This window comes from Grammomys surdaster, unplaced genomic scaffold (genome assembly GCF_004785775.1).
Source record: "Grammomys surdaster isolate TR1022 unplaced genomic scaffold, NIH_TR_1.0 193, whole genome shotgun sequence".
NCBI classification, from domain to species: Eukaryota; Metazoa; Chordata; class Mammalia; order Rodentia; family Muridae; genus Grammomys; species Grammomys surdaster.
Window position 1 is genome coordinate 5,236,673 of NW_021604638.1, and position 17,878 is coordinate 5,254,550.

Consider the following 17,878-nt stretch of genomic DNA (forward strand, 5'->3'; position numbering starts at 1 on the left):
ACACACATACACACACACATAAACAGACATATAAACATACACACACACATACACACACACACATACTCACACATACACACATAAACAGACATACAAACATACATACACACACACACATACACACATGAACACACATACATACACACATATACACATATACATGTACACACACACACTTACACGTACGCACATATATATTCACACACATACACACAAAAACACATACATACACACAAACACACAAACACACAAACACATACATACATACATACATACATACATACAACGGGGCAAAGGAGGATAAGATAATTTTTATATGTATACTTTATATACATAATGTATTTTGTATTATGGAACGTAGCAATAATATATTTACATATTTTATATTCATATATGTCTGAAACAATAATACATATTACTATAACATATCGTGCATGTCTATAGCATCAGAGCATTTATTACACATACACACACATATACTGTACCCTGAAATTCAAAGACATACTGTATGTATTCCTTGAGGACTCCCAGACTCAAAGCATCCTCCTGTCTCAGGCCATCAGAATTCCTAAACTCTGACCTGGGAGTCTGGAAATCTGCATGTTCACCAGGCCTCCATGTGAAGACTACTCCTAAGAAAAGTTGAGAACCTTGCTCTATTCCAGATGCTAGACCTTCCATATTTTCAAAGCTTCCTGTAAGAGCCAAGCTGTTCTCAAGTTTCTTCCTGATATCCTGGGGGGAGGAAGTTCCTTCCGTTTTCCAAACTGTTTTGAAGTTTTAATGGAGGCCTTTCTGGCAGTCTCTGGGCCTGGCTGTGACTTGGCACCTCTTCCTAACAGCTGGAACCACAGTCCTGCACTCTGTCCCCGTCCTTACAGATGGAACCAGAGTCCCGAGCTCTGTCCCCTTCCACACAGCTGGTTCCACTGAGCACCGTGCTCTGTCCACACCCTGACACAGATTGCCTTCTCACATATCAGCCTACCAGTATGGATTTCTTTTTACGCTTCGTTGAAACAATATCCTCTTAACTTAAATAATTCCACTTTCAAACAAGAGAGAGTTGTGCCATTTGCCAGTCACAGTCAATGTAAATTGGTAGCATTTGTCATCAATTGGTGGCCACCGGATGCCGAAAACCTCAGATTATAATGTCACATTTTCACTGTGAGTCGCTTCTTGCTAAATCTGAGGTTTACTGTTTCTGATAAGCAGGAAAGGGGGAGGTTGTAAAGACGGGAGAATTTCAAAGTGGGTCTTTCTTCTACATGGAATGGGAGCTTGAGGAGTCATTGTGAGGGGAATGCTCTCAACATCACCGTGTCGCTTAGTGACCTTAAAACAACATGATGGTATGCTACCCCAAGGCAGAACTACTGTGGGTTTAATCATGGTCAATAATGGGCTTGTGTCCTCGATTATTGCTGTAGTTTTATCACTGTTGCTATGATGAAACACTCTGGGCAAATGAAGTTGAGGTGGGGGGTACATTTGACCTCTAATTCTAGGCCACAGTCTCTCACTGTAGTGAAGTCATAGCTGCAGGAGTTTGAGACAGCTAGTCACGCCATACTCTCAATAAAAAGCAGAGAGAAACAAATGCTCCCGTGCTGCTGGCTGCCTCTCATCTAGTTCTCTCTCTCTGTGCTATCTAGTTTAGGACCGGGGCCTAGGGGATGGTGCCGCCCAAACTGTCTGGGTCCTCCTATGTCAATAGTCGAGAAAATCCCTGAGAGATGAACCCACAGACCAGCATGATCTAGACAGTTCCTCAGTGGAGGTTGTCTTAGCAAGTGAGTCTCAGTTGTAGCAAGTTGGTATTTAAAACCAAGACCACAACCATTGTTTGGGAAACCCAAACCAACTTGTGTGAAGGATTCTCCTAGGGGAAATTTCTGATGGGGTGACAACCATTTGAGCTAGTGGTCTATAACCTTTTTTGTCCTTTCTGATAACAAAGTCACAGTCATGCATTTTGCAAGCAAAAGATACTGTGTACTGACTGTGTGCTGTGTCTCACACACACTAAATCATCAGGACATAATGTCCGTCCATTACAAGTTCAGAATCACCATGGTAGTTTGAATGGTTTAACATTTATTGAGTGCTTACTGTGTACAAAGTGCTGTTCCAAGTGCCTTGTTAATATTACTACTTTATTACAATCCCAAGAGGGAGGCTTTGCCATCCTCCTTCTGCCAATAGAGAAATCAAGGCCTGGGTCAGATCATTACCTTGTTAATGTTATGGTTCAAATTTATTGACCACTATGTACAGGGCTCTCTGTTAAGAATATGATCTGATTAATCTCAATTAATGCTCATAAAATCCCAACGAGATGAATCATTTCATTCAGTCTGTGCTGCTAATGAGGAAACTCTGGGAAGCAAGGGTCCCGGAAGTGATACAGCCAAGATGCTGCACACGGCGGGGGATGGAGCCCTTGCCAGACTGACTCTGAAATCTGCCTATGCTCTCCAGTACTCTACCATCTGACTTGGTGGGAGCGGGCAGAGGACGATGCAACTCCAGGACCCTAGGAAACACACTTGGGGAAGGGTGCTACTCTTCCCTGAAGAGTCAATTCCAGAAGAAATGCTCCAAACACCACTTTGTCCTTGTTCCCGTGCAGACTCTGAGAATTACAAAATGGCCATTGCCAGCACTGTTCTCATAAGTAAACAGAGGAGAGAAATGAAAGAGAGACTCAAAGAACACAGTAATAAAACACAAACAACCTATTCTTCACAGACAGCATATAGTACAGCCTCCACTTCATTCTTCCCTCTCCATCTGTGGTCCTGCTTTCTTCTGTTGGATGAGACTTGGTGTCCTTCCCCATTCATCTGGTTCAAGTCCCCAGAGGCTTTTGCCCCAACTGATGATTCAGGAGGCTCCCAGGGGTTCGGTCACCCTGCTTCTGATGCTGATGCTCGGTAAACTGTAAGGCAGGGACAGTGACCTTGAGTGTTTCAGGTCATCCCTTCTCTCCCATCCCTTCCAAAGCCTCCATCTCAGGAGGGACTTTGGCTCAGCTCTGCAATCCACCCACCCCTCCATCCTGGCTCTGACTCTTGGTCCAAGAAAGATCCCTGCCCTGGACTGTGTTGCACCTGGTACCATCTCCCCTGTCCAGATACATTTCTCCAATGACTACCTCTGTCTAGAGATCCAGTGTCAGCATCCCATCCGTGTGGAGAGCCATTTTCTTATTTAAAATGGACTACCCCTTCCCGTTAGGCTCAACTGTCCACACATTCTTTGTTTTCTTCTCTATAAACTCCATGGCTCCACACCAGGGGATGGACGGCCTTCCTGTTCTCACACTATAGCTAAGCTCCACGAAGCCAGGCCCTTTGTCAGTTTGCTTCAAGGCTCTAGCTCCAGAACCTCCCTAACACAGTACCTAAGACAGAGCGACTTTTAATCGCAGCTGTTAAGTGAGGTTTTAATGGTGTAAACACCCCTCTAAGTTCTCCAGGACCTCAGTATCTTATGATAGACGTAGACAGAGGGCTTTCTCTCTCCTCCCAAGCACTTGCCTACAGGTGACAATTGTAAGTGAAACAGCCTGTAGCCTTCTCTGATTAGCTCAACAACTCTCAGACACTGCAGTGCTGGATCCTGGGGGACAAGTAACAGATCCCTGGTGGAGCATGAGAAAGGCTGGCAAGACTTGGGGAGCTGGGAGCATCTGAGGCTGTGCCAGCAAGGCACCCAGGGAGCAGGTGTGTAGATGCTGAACCTCAGGGGTCAGAATTGAGACTCCTGCACCCCTTTTCCACCAATCACAACTTTCCACACTGTATTCTTGATTGAGCTTAGCTAGAGGGACTAGAACTCTCTACAGGAGCCAGCATCCTTACCAGACAAGTTATTCAGTGTTTACACACAGGGCTGCCACTGCTTTTGCACAACAGGAGAGAGAAGCCACAGTGAACAGGATACACGTTTACTACGAAACACGGTTGTTTGTCATTAGCACTTTCTACATTGATACAGAACCAAGCTACAGCTGGGACATAGATCAGAGTTTCACGCCGCTTAAGCACGCACGGCTTTCCACCGGTTCCTGCTGTCCGCTCTTTCAGTAGTGTGCATTTAGTGCCTAAGACAGGTGCCTGAATTTGTCCCAGGATTCCTACGAAAGGAGGAAGGGGAGGAGGAAGAAGAGGATGGAAGGAGGGAGAGAGAGAAGGGGAAAGGATGAGGAAGAGAAAGTAAATGAAGGGGAGAAAGGAAGAGAGGGACAAGGAACACGTAAACAGAAAAGAGACATGCAGAGGAAGAAGGGGAGAAAGAAAGGAGGCAGAGGCGGATAGAGAGGAAGGGGAGAGGAGGAGGAAGAGGATAGGGAGGAAGGGAGGAGAAGAAGGAGGAAGAGGAGGAGGGGAAGAGAGAGGAGGAAGAGAAGGAGGAAGAGGAAAAGGAAGAGGAGGAGGAAGAGAAGGAAGATGAAGAAGAGGAGGAGGAGGGTTCATTTACTCAAGAAGATCTCTAAGCACTGGGCTGGCAGCAAACAAGTTAGCTGGATCCCCACACTTCAGAGTCCCAGCTAATATGTGACGTGGGCATTATCTCTGTCTTCTTTCGATGGAAGAGACTGAAGTACGATCGGGTCATGGAGCTTGCTTCCATGCACACAGCTGGCTGAGACCTGCTACTGGGTGGGTACCTGGGTGAGGCTGACCCTGAACAGCTATCTTTTCCCACAGCCTTGTCAAGTCAATGTGATGATATGGCCCCCAACTCCAAGGCCTCGGTCTCTCTCCATAAAGACCACAAAGGCTAGCACATGCTCTCCCTGGCTGTTCTTGCCATCTTAAGCACCATTCACCATCCCTGGGAAGCCACTGGAACGGGATTGTTACCAACTCTGAGATAAATGCACCCCAGTTAGATCCCCTCCCTTCCCTGCTTGTAAACTTCCAACAGAATCCCGCAATCAAATCAGACGACCACCTGCGATTCAGTACCATTTCAGCTAACTCTCCTGCCTCATTTCCTGTCAGGCTCAGGTAAGCCCCACCCTAACCACTGTGGGCACTGTGGCCTCCTAAATACTATATTCTTCATACATACATGCATGTCCATGGCCTCGGGCCCACAGCACGCACTGCGTCTTCTGCCTGGAAGAAATGCAAACTCCCACTCTGTGCCTGGCTATCCAACATCATACTGTACACTCACCTGTGCACTAGCTTCCTGGTCTCACTCTCAAGAGTCTTATCTGTGTGAAGGTAACACATGGCACCGGGTATGTAGTCCTCAGTTCTAAATGCACAAAGGGCACACGTGTGCAGGAACACACGCAAGGAAGAATGCGGGAGGAAGAGCCAGCCCTCCACGTGCATGACAGTAGCTGACCCAGAGACACCACGTGTGGACACTATGAAGGACAGGCTTTTCTGTCAATGCTCTTGACCTTCCTGTGTATAACTGTCACCTTGGGTGTAGGGAGGATGAGGAGGAGTCACTGCGGGTGTAGGGAGGATGAGGAGGAGCTAGGTATTGTCTTTGATGCATTGATACTGTGGCTATTCTTGTCAAGCTCTTGAAATAGATGGACTGCAAGGCCTTGAGGTGCAGGAGACTGGCTTTCAGTCCAGTTTGGCTATGGCTTAGCCTAGGTCCAACAGATCCTGGTCGGGGAACAGGGACTATCACAACTTCCAGCTCAGGAGGATTTATGAGACATAAGCGTTTGCTCACTTTCCCTCCCCTCCCCTACAAGACACCTCTTGGCCACCCACATACTTGCCATTCCAACTCCCTCCTGCCTGATTTCACACTCACCACACAGATAGCGTTGCAGAGCAATTTACTGCATGTAATTCTTGTATCTATGAAAAAAAAAGATTTTCTCCTGTTGTAAATTGATTTGTACATTCTTCAGCCTCTCTGAGCTGGATCACTAGTGACCAGGGATAGGACCCATCCTACTTACGCTCTAGGTCCTAGAACAAGAACCAGCACACAGTAGGAATTCAAAACTCAGTTGCTGTGTAAGCAAATGTATATAAATATGTGTGAATACATATGATGTATGAAGCACTTAGTACAGCACATAGGATGCCACAGGCACTCATGATGTCACTTCCACAGTTCTGGTTGAGCCTATAATAAATCTTATTCCTTGGGAAATAAATATTTTTGAGCTGACACCAAATTCTAAGTAGACCAGCATGACGGCATTCATCACAGGCTAAGATCTACCCAGACACTGGAGTTTCAGTTTGTATATGTCTGTATGTATATATGTCTGTGTGGGGGTGTGCATGTGAGTGCAGACGGCCTGACAAGGAATCAGAAGCACCAGATCCCCCAGGAGTGTTACAGGCAGTCGTGAGCAACCTGATGCAGGTGCTGGGAGCTGGACTCTGGTCCCGCTCTTAACCCCCAAGCCATCTCTTTAGCCCCTAAACTTCCATTTTTAAAAGTCAAAGAGTGAGCTGGAGAGATGGCTCAGCTGTTAAGAGTACTGACTGCTTTTCCAGAGGTCCTGAGTTCGATTCCAGCAACCACATGGTGGCTCACAAGCATCTGCAATGGGGTCTAATGCCCTCATTTGGTGTGTCTGAAGAGAGCAGTGGTGAATACATAAAATAAATAATCTTGAAAAAAAAAAAGAATCAAAAAGTCAAAAAGTCCCAGTATCTCAGGGCTCGAGACACAGTTCTGCATTTGCTACAGCACCCTGCTCTTGCAGAAGACCTGAAGTTTTATTCCTAGCACCCACATTGGTGAATCACAACTGCCTCGACCTCCCGCTGTGGGGAACTGGACACCCTCTTGTGGCCTCCTCAGGCACCAGCGTTCTCTCATGTGCACACCTATGCTCTCCCCTTCACACAGGATGCACGAATTAAAAATGAAATCCTTTAGAAATAACTACATCTAATTTCTTCTGATCCCTAAGATCACTGGATGCATGGTAACCAGGGAGCGTCTACTCATCTTCTTTCCTGCATGATATTCCCTGGCTTGGCTATGGAGAATGAAAAGACTCCATTTGCTCAAATCCCTGGGATACCAGTAGGTTCTGATACTAAAAGTGATATAAATATGCACTTTTTTCAGTGCATATTTATAATATTCTCAACAAACTTGAGACATAAATAAATATAAGATCAGCCTATTTTGTAGATTGGCAAGTAAAGGCAAAGTGTGAGCTGCCTACTGAGTTACAACCTACTCACAAGAAAGAGATGTAGAGATCTCAACATGGATTAACAAAGCGAACGAGGAACTTCCAGAACCCAGTCACTTCTTTCTCCACCACTACATCCGCATTTGACAATCGTATCCCGAGATGAGCCTGAGAAGATGCGCGAGGCGCCGTACCCAACTTTCTAATAAAGGAAAATAGCCGGAGGCAACGCCGATGTAAAACACATGGAGAGCCTTTCTTCTGCCATTTCCCCTCTACCAAGTGGCATTGCGAGCGGAAGAGATTTAACTCTTCTCTACGGCATCGCCTTAGCCCAACAGCTATTCATATCTCCCTGGAGGCTAAGAGGGAAGACTCCTAAACACACAGAAAATTCCAAAGATCTGATAAAGTGAAGTGATTTAAAGTAAACCCCACGCAGTTTATACAGAAATATTTATCTGCCGTGGCTCTTGCTTACAGAAGCCGTTTATCCCCTGTGGACAACCTTGACCCCCGGTCTCCCGTGTCACCAGATTTCGTGGAGCCTTTAGTGATCCAGGGCTGTATCGGGGAGCTTCTCGGAAAATCACTAGCAGCAGAACAGCAGCTGCCAAGTCTTTTTTTTTCTTTCTTCTTTAAATCTCATCCTGCCTTTCCTAACTATTTTCCCTAGAAACAATAACTGCTTTCTCTCACCTTAATAGTGAAACTGTATAATCTCCACAGAAACGGCTTTCGGTGCAGCTTTAAAGGAAGGCTCGGGCTGTTGTTACTCACCCCATTCTGAAAGCACTTTACTATTTAGCTCGCCAACCTTAATTTTTGTACTAACAGCAATCGCAGGGATGCTTTCTTTTCATTTGTCTGTTTGTTTCTGGTTTGTTTGTTTGTTTTTAAAGCTCACCCTTGTGTCTGGTAGCTTCATGGAGACACAGGGCCTTTTCTGTAGCTCAAACGGACACTGTAGCTTCCCAATTAAATCAGTCTTTGCAGAGAGCTGCAAGGGAGGTAGAAACCTGCTTAAACTGCCTTCCTGGTTCAATGCTTGCCATTCTGATGAGACGCATCGGTACTCTGCCATGATGTTCCCTCGCTGTCCACTGAAGTTTCCACCACGTGGGCTGGCTGGCTTTTACAGTTTCTCCATGGCTGCTCCTGGGTTTGCATATCCACGTTTGGTTATCTGAGAAGGCGTGTACACATGGTTGTCCTGATGTCTTTGTACATCCGTAGAGGAGTATACAGCACTAGACACTGTTCTTGGTTTGGAGAGTCCGGTATGGGGGACATCAAATTTGTTTTTTGTTTTTATTTTTTTTTTAATGAGACAGATGGAAAGAGAACTCTCAGTCACAAGCAGAATCCAAAGCAAATGCTTTCAAATCTGATTCAGGTCCTTTTTATTCCCTGTGTGATCTCTCTGAGCTCATCAGCACTAAAGCTTCTGTATTGTACATTTCCTTGTTGCTCAGCAAAGCTAAATGGCACTGATATATAGTGTTAATAGGCTTAGCAAGCTGGGCCTCTTGCATTTTAATTTCTAAAATTTTAAATAATTTTAGGAATGGCTTTGTCATCTTGGGATGTTTCAGGATACTCAGGGGACATTTTTCCCCCATTGAGGGAGCGTGGAAGACAGAGAGAGACAACTGGAAATTCCAAATGGCCATGTTAATGATTTTCAGAGATGTCTGCATTGTTTAGTCATCTCGTCCACAGAGTTTACTTTGGAAACAAATGTAGCAGCAGCTCTTCCCTGCAGCCTAGCGCCCTCTCTGCTGTGCTCTGAGTGGGTATACTGTGGGAAGGCTCCCTCAGACAAAACTGAGTGTTAGGAGCACAGCCACATGCTGAAGATGACCCTGATGACTGTACAACTTACAGGCAAGACCTGTGTGTTCTCAAGGGTGCTGTCCTAACAGCTCACGGAGCACAGCAGTGGGCTCTAAAGTCCCTTGCTTTTATTAACATTTCCTAATGGCTTGGTGGGTGAACTCTGTGATCAATATCAAAGCTATGCCTGTACCTGTACCCAAGAAACATCTCAACATGAGCGATTCAAAGGTGGGGAAGAGTGGGGAGAAGAAATTCTAATTCTAGAAAAAACAATGCTTTGTGAGGTAATCTTGCCAATAGACAGTGCTTTTTGTTTGTTTGTTTGGTTTGGTTTGTTTTTTTTTTCTTTTTTTTCTCTAAATGCAATATCCAGACTGTCATGCCAGCACTCCTAGGAAGGTGATTTTTCAATGTGAGTAGAATGACTAAGGCCCCTAAGGACTAATCAGCCCCTTCTCAAAGGTCACCCCAAACCTCTAACTTTAAACAGAACTTCTAAAATGCAAAACAGTGTCTTTTTTTATATTTTTAATTTTTTTTAAAAAAGCAATTGTTACAAATTGATGGGAAAAAAGAAAAGCTACAGGATCCCCCCAGCCTCAGTGGAGGCTCGGATGGAGTTGGAGCCCTGGCTAAGGACTGTAAGAAAAGCAATCCCGTTTTTCACCACAACATTCGAAAATTAAAATAAATTCCACTCAAAGAAAGAAAAAATACGACAATGCTCTCCACCTGAGAAGCAGTACACTTATTTGTGTGCCAAGCATCTTTTAATACCGTTGCTGTGATATTTTTTCCTTAAAAGTGGTTCAATTTGATTGTAACTACATACGTGATGAAGAAGCCCTGCTTTGGAGAAGCGATACAAGACACCTCTGCTAGTTTAAGGTATTTTCAATGGACTTTACGCCCAGTGAAAATGACTCTCTGTTCATACCTGGTCTTAATATAAAATTTGATAGATGAGTCTCATTTTTAAAGGGGACCTGGGTGGGTGCAGGTACTTCCTTTACACTTAGATTCTTCCCAAAGTGTTTCTAAGTGCATAGATGGTCCACACACTTGGAGGAGAAGCTGCAATTTGGATGTTTAACTCACAGACCTGATGCAAACCGGAACAGAGCCCGGGTTTGTTTTTTTTTTTTTCACTCCTTGGCTGACATTCCTATGCTCAGTTGCAGGGACAGCCAGAGAAGCTTCATCACAAGGTCCTTAAATAATGTCAGCTCAAGTCTCCCTCTAAGACCTGCTCAGCAAAGAGCTGTATTCCCAGGCCTTGGGAAGAGAAATAAACAAAGACAGGTATTATCTTGTAGGAGAGAGTTCCCCTCCCCAAGTATCCCCCAAAGAGTGGTAAGTCAGAAAGGATGCCTGATCCTCTGAGAATGTGACAACAGTCAAGACATGGGGTGGGGGGTAAATCTAAAGATGCTTAGGAGGGTATCCATGGAGTTTCTCCTAAGGCAGCAAGAAGAACCCAGTTGGCTGAGAGCAAGAGTGGAAGAAAAAGAAGAGTGAAGAACTTATGGGCCACATTTTTACCCTTCCCAAAGGTAACTTCGAGCATCTGACCGCTCCCCACCACCCCAAACAAGCTTCAGCGACTTCACTGCCGAAAAGTTTCCCCCTTGCCACCTTCTCCTTCCCTCTCTACCGCGAGTCCTGCCTCTCACAATCCTCTGATTAGGGTTAATATATTATGTCCTGATATGGCAGATTAAAAATGAGATCAATAAATGCCTAAAACAAATGCACTTTTGAAATGTCCTATTCAATCTGGGTCTTTAAAGGTGAGCTGAGAGGAGGGGCAGGGGGGAGAAGGAGAGCAGGAGAGAGCTGGGGAAAGGACCACAGGAAGAATCAATTCCGATGAAAACACTGTAAGGGGAAAGGCAGTCTTAGGTACCTGGCCTCTGCAGTCTGAAATCTGCTTTAGACAGCAAGAATAGCTCAGAACCCCTGTTGCTGGAGCCCTGTGAGCTAGTGTGTGTGTGTGTCTACTTGTCTTAAAACCACATCATTCTTGGAAGCAAAGAAACCCATAACATGAGGCATTTTAGAGTTCAAGATGTAAACTTGTTTTTTTCTGAAGGATGTTTAAGCAAAGGGAGAAAATCAGAGTCCAGAAAACAACCTGGGTCCTGCTTGCTAGGAAATTCAAGGCAAACTTAAATTGTAGCCACTAGCTCCTGCCCCTGTGCAGTTAGTTGAGATTTGGGGGACTTCACCCATCAATCCGGAATCCACACTATCCTGAAGTAGAAGAAGAGATCTTTCGGCTGTTCCTACCCCATCGCAGCACATTTAGAAATGCCCCTGCTGAATGCGTTTCCCAAGTAATAACCTGTGTTATTAAGGTGCAAATTGCAACTTTTAAGTAATGATTGCTAATAGTCTGATGTTTACTGTTACACAAGGACACCCATGCAAACAAAATCTGCATTATTCATCTCCACATTCAATAAACAAAATAAACTGAGGGAGATGCCTTCTCCTGTGAGCCTCCTCAAAAAAGAGACCGGATTATCGGAAGCTGCCACAAGTCCACAAGGAAAATAAAAAAAACCACAGACTGGCTTGGGGTGAGCAGAAGCAGGGAAATAACTCACAGCCGTGTTAGATATTCACAGGGATGTGATTACAGAAGGTTCCATGCTCCATTGCGACTGGCCGGTCTTAGTATAAAAATAATTGTATGCCGCTGAAGTAAAACCTCTACTTCGCATGTACGCCGCCGACCACACGGCTGGGATTGTTAGGAAAAGTACTGTCAGAGAACATGCCTATGGTTTTTTGAAAATTCAAGCGCTCTGCATCCTGTAACGTGCAAACATATCAAGACAGTTTCTTTTTGTTCAACCTTCCTGCCATCGTCTTTTTATCTTCCCTGAAATGAACTCGGGGGAAGGATGCCAGGGCAGATTCCTGAAGATTTTCAGGTAAGAGCAGATGCATTTTAATGGCAAGTCAAACATACACTCAAGAGAGTGAGTCAAGCACACCCGTACAGTCATGATAGGGGGATACAAAAGCTACCTTCTAAACTTTCTTCCTGGCCCCAAGACCTAGGACTATGAAAGAGTAAAGCTTTAGAAAGTGAAGGCCAGGAATATTTCTGAGAGAAATGTTTCCTCTGAGCTGTTTACTTAAAGAGAATGGCCTTCCACATATCTACCCCAACCCCGTATAAGGCATATAAGGCAGTGGGAGGAATCTAAAATAATAATAAAAAAATTAAAATTCTCCATCACTTAGTATGCCATCTTGTAACTGTATTTAGACGGCCTGCTTTATTAGAAACTTTAGGCCACCAATGTCTTGAAACATCATCCTTAAGCCGAATCGTGTAAAGAAACTTAATAGCCTGGAAGAGAGAGAAAGAGGGTTGGAGAAAGAGGGTTCCAGGAGAGCTTCAGCCCTGGTTCACTTCCAGGTTTCTTCTATCTTCTATTTTTCATTAATCAAACCAGGAATCAAGCTTTCAACATCGGTTCACAGGAGTAATCACTTACAGTTGTGCTTGGTATTTAATTTTAAGCAGTGATAAAAGTTAGCAGAGCTACAGGCTGAGCACCCCCCCTCCTTCCCCGAATGGTAACTGGCTGAGGAATCTCAGCTAACTTTCCCTCACTCATCCTAAATCAGAGCGGGGCACTTATGACCTCGGATGAGCAGAAGAAACACCACAGGAAAAACAACCCATCACCTACTAATATGTGAACAGATAAATACTTCGGGAGCTGGGGAAGTCACTGTGTACGAAATGAATTACCCCATTTCAGCTCGAAAAGGATTTCTGTTCCTTCTAGGGAACATAATGAGAATCATGGTAATAGTCTTGCAAAGACACTAAGAGTCCAATCGGCCAGAAAACTGAAAGTATACTCACAAGTTTCTAACACACACACACACACACACACACACACACACACACACACAGACTACTACAATTAAAAAAAAAAGAAAGTAGCCAGCACCAATAGATACCAGCTTAACGCTTAACGAAAGGATCTAATTTAAATAATGTGATACAGCGTCATTTTCTGCACACCTGGATCTCCATTGATCAGTGGGTAATTATACCTAAAGTAGAGCAATTCTGAGCAAAGCACTTTTTGTAATGAGCTTGTGAAGGGAGACATGTCCAGTCATTCTGCTAATTTAAATTGCTGCCTAGTTCTTGATGGCCTTTACCGGAACTACAAGAAAGGGAAAGGAAAGAAAACAATAAAAAACAAAAACAAAAGAAAACAGTAGCTTTCAGGGCAGTATCATTTAGGCTGGACTGCAGCCCAGGGCCCTCTTTTGGGATGACAAACAGGGATGCCATCTCTGATACCCCAGCTCCACTTGAACTTGTGTTACTAGCATTCATTGCAGCAGGCAGACTCTTAGAAAGTCTTGAAGGCCGCCACACACTCTCACATGGTCAGATCGCCAGACCGTGTGAATTAAAAAGATACAATAAAATAAGCGAGCTATTGTTTCCAGAAGAGGTAACCCAGAGTTGAGAAGAGAAAACCCTTGCTTAGGCAAGCTGCAAATGTGTGTGCTGCTAAGAATATTTTCGTTATTTTACAATTAGAGAAACAATTGAAAATACGTGAGTGGAAGCTTTATAATAAAGCAACTCAGAGCAACCTACACATGGCCGAGGAAGCTATTCTGTACTCAGGAGGGAAGGAAACTGGATTGTCTGAAGCACTTGTATCACTCTTTGGGATGGAATCAGGCAGTGATGAAGCATTATGAACCTGGTAGCCAGCATGTTCAGACAGTGGCACCCGCTTTCCCCAGATTCCTAACACGCTTCTTCTTGGTGACTTTGCAAAGTTTACCCAAGCATCCTGGGGACTTCTCCCATGTTTGACTCAAGTTGGAGCAGAATAAAATAAAGCTATGCTCTCCAGATCAGTCTTACCCATTGCTGCTCAAAGTCAGAGAGAAGGGGGCAGGGGAGCCAATGAAACTTAAACTTTTTGCGAAAGCCCCATCAACTAAAGGACACAAAGAAATAAAAACGCCCACATTAAAAGCCAACAAGATAATGATTGTGCATTTCTCCCTCTGAGTATAGAGGGCAAAGCTGGCGTCACTGCCACTCGGAGTTACCATGGTGAGTGATTTATTGATATATATCAGAATGAATAGATCAAAGGCAGTGAGATGACAGGTGATCAATCAAATGTCAAATCAAAACTAGCAATCGAGTGGAAAGCTGATTTTTCAGTGGGTGGGTCTGGCAGGAGAAAAATGAACTTTCCTGTTCCGATTCCGAGAAACAAAACCCCAGCATACTATTAAAAAAGCAATTAGGCAACCCAAAAGGAAGAAGGAAAAACAACAACAATAACAACAATAACCTTCAAGATCTGTTGTGGGGACCTATTGACCTGTTCTGATCTTTAGGGGGAGGGCCCCTGCAAGAAAGAATTCCACAGGACAGCTTCTAGGGTGGTAGTCAATTCTCAAAGTTTCCAAAGCTCTATGTGGCAGAAAAAAAAATCCAAAGCTGTTTAAATTTCTATGGGTGCTCTCCCTCCATCCCCACCTGCCTTTAAGCAAGAGAGAGAGAGGGGACGATTAGATTTCTATAAACGGTGAATCCTTTCAGAAAACATATCCAAAGCCCCACTCATTTCCGGGGGTGCCTTTTGCACCTTGGCGACCAAAGCTATACCTTCATGGCTCACAGCTCCAAAGCCCAGCCTGCAGCCACAGGCTTGGCCATGCCTCACACTTGCAAGCCCTGAGCCCCAGCGACTGGAGACACTGTCCCTGGAGGCCAGAAGCCGCCAGCACTGACCTCTCAGAGGGACGAGAGGGGGGCTATCTCTCTCCCCCCTGCACCCCAAATACATAATCCGACTTCGGTTCCAGAGGCAAGAAGCCAGACTGGGAGAAAAAGTTAGGGGTGGGGTAGAGGGTGGAGGGAGGAAAAGTTTAAACCAGGAAGGTTTGGTGGGACAGCTTCCCTGCCACCACCCAGAGGGAGCCAGGAGAGGGAAGGATTGGGGAGATCAGCGGGGGGTGATGAAGAGGGCACCCGCACGCACGCTAACCCTCTTGAAAGCGCCAGGGGGTGGCGTCCCCGCCAGCCCCGGGCCAGGAGGGCGGGCGGCCGGGCGAGCCGCTGTGCGCCGGGCTCGGGGGCCGGGCACCCGGAGCGGAGCCATCTCTTACCTGCCGCCCGCTTGGGTGCCTGCTGTTTCCTCCTTGGCATCGCTCTACTTAGCTCCAGTCTCACTTCTGGCGCCCCAGCCCCGAGCCGCGCGCGGGGGCCGCAGTCTCGCTCGTCTTTCTGTGGCTCCTAGGACGTCACTCGGCCTCTGTCCCCCTGACGATCCCCCTGCCAGCGCTCCAGCGCGGGGCCGGAGACCCCCTCTCTGGGTGGCAGATATGCGGCTCGCGCCTGCTGCTTGCAAGTGGAGGTTGGTTCTGCCTTGTTTGTTTGTTTGGTTTTTTTCCCCCTCTCTTTTTGTTTTGCTTTTGGATTTTTTTTTCTTTTTTGGTTTTGCTTTTTGCTGGTTTTTTTGGTGACTGGTGAGACACTTGATTTCTTTATTAAACATCCAAGACGGGGTTCAGATGGCAGGGATGAGGGGCGCACACGCGCCACGCGCACACTCGCGCTTAAAGATAAGGGGGAAAACAATCCTGAGAAGACAGTGGATTTCTTCTTTTTCTTCTTCCTTCTCTTTCCCTCCTCTTCCTCTTCCTCCTCTTCCTCCACCTCCTCTTCCTTCACCACCACCTCCTTCTCCTCCTTCTCCTCCTCCTCTTCCTCCTCCTCTTCCTCTTCTTCCTCCTCCTCCTCCTCTTCCCTGTTCTTGATGGCGGATTCGCGCTGGGGAAAGATCACTCACTGTAGGTTTGTTGTTGCTGTCAGATCCCCGTCTGTGAGTGATATGCGAGAGGACAGGAGCGGGTTTGGGAAAGACAGAAAATCTGGAATTCACTCACACACACACACACACACACACACACACACACACACGCTCTCTCTCTTTCTCTCTCTCTCTCTCTCTCACACACACACACAAGCACTCTCTTACACACACACACATACACACACACTCACACCCCCCACATATGCTCTCTCTCTTACACACACACACACACACACACTCACACACACACACAAGACAGGGCGAGGCGATGCCAGCAAACATCGATCCCGGCTGAACAAACTGAACATTAACAAACTCCTCCTCTTCTCCCTGCGACCTGATGACAGGGAGAAATTTACTCCCCAGCCGCAGAGCGCCAGGCAGAGGGAGTCTATTAAAGGGACAGTGTCCCGCCTGGGAGAGGAGCTGGGGAAATGGGACCCTGCCTGCCTGGCTGCAGCCCTGGAGGCACCCTTCTCCTCCTCACTGGGGCAGTGAAGTGTCTGCCCACCTAGATGCCCCTCCAGGAGGAAGAAAAGGGGGAGTGGGAAGGAAGGGGGCGGGGCTCTGGCGGAGTTGGAGACAGAGTTGGAGATTAGAGGGGACAACCTAGATTTGCTTGGGGGACAGACTAAAGGGATGGGACCATACCCAGTCTCAACCTGTTCTCCAGCAAATAACCTGTCAACTCTGTAAGTTCACATTGCTGTCCTTCCACTTTCTTGGACTATTGTTATTTTTTTTTAAACTTCTGCTTCCTGGGCAGACTAATTACATAATCTTCACTCTGTTTCCTTTCCTTTCAATGCTGATATTTATTTAGCATCTACGGTGTACCTGTTTTACAGTCACCACAGAGACAGAGAATGGGGAAATTCAGATTGTGGGTGTTATTAGGGATGAGGGGAGCAACATCTGAAACAACTTGTCCCCTGGTGGTGTCCAGTCAGTTCCCACATGTCTCCCCTGCTGGAAATTTGATGTACACATTTCTCTGTTTTATGTCCCTGCTGGGCTTATCAAGAAAGGTGGATGCTGTGTATAGCTTTTTCATTGGATAATTGCCTCAGATCTAACCCGAGTATAAATTCTTAGGAAGATGTGCCCTCTTTTATCTTATTCTATCTCCCAACGTTGCCAAAACAGAAAACACGCGGCTCCACCTCCAATAGACCAATAAATGAAGAGGAAGCAGGGAATTCTGGGAGTATCATTTCTGAGTGGCCTGGATTGGTTAAAACTGAGTGTTGTACTGCGGCTGAAAGAAGATTCCATTCCAGAGAGTCCACTGTAGCTGAAACTCCCTACTGGGTACCACTACACACATGGAGGTGCCTTTCAGCATGTTGTGTGCCCACAGGTGAATAGGATGACCATGTCCTGAGGAGTATTTCCTTCCAGTGGGGTAGAAATGACAAGTGGGAAAGTAGCTGAAGGAGGCATATGTAGGGTTGTAGTGAACCTGGTACTGGGCATTGAACTCAGGGCTTCATACATACTGGGCAGACAAGGAATCATACATGCTGGGCAGGTAGTCTACCACTTCAATTTAAAAAAAAATGTTGAGACACAGTTCTTGCTAAGTTATTCGGGCTGGCCTTGAACTCATTTAGAGATAGGTCTTTGAAATTGGGATCTTCTTGTCTCAGGCTCCTGACTAGCAGGGATGATAGGCCTGGGGCATAAGGTTGTCAGGAATCTGAAGTTTGAAGAAGAAAGGATGTTTACCAAGTGGGACTGCCTGAGGCAAGTCCCAGATAGGTTCTAACCTTGGAGAAGGAGGAAGTTGGGTGACAAGGAGACTCTTGAGAGAGCTGCTCTTGGCATGACATTAGAAGTTCCTGCTTCTTAACCCTCCCAAACCACAAAAGCCCTTATGAGGATGTAGTCACCTTGGTACCCTAAAGCAAGTTTTGCTGCCCTAGATCTGTTAAGGTTTTGGGCCACACATTGCTTGTTGGAGTTGAGTGTGGTCCAGCACAATGCAAGAGGCTTG

General features: G+C 45.9%; 1 protein-coding gene across 1 annotated transcript in view; it reads right to left on the reverse strand.

The window, feature by feature from the left end:
* Positions 1 to 15,710, reverse strand: part of Tshz2 (teashirt zinc finger homeobox 2) — a 254,980-nt gene extending 239,270 nt beyond the window's left edge. Inside the window, exon 1 of the mRNA XM_028769783.1 lies at positions 15,176 to 15,710. Coding sequence (XP_028625616.1) covers positions 15,176 to 15,215 — 40 coding nt within the window. The 5' untranslated portion in view covers positions 15,216 to 15,710. The remainder of the gene's footprint in view (positions 1 to 15,175) is intronic.
* Between the last annotated feature and the right edge of the window lie 2,168 nt (positions 15,711 to 17,878).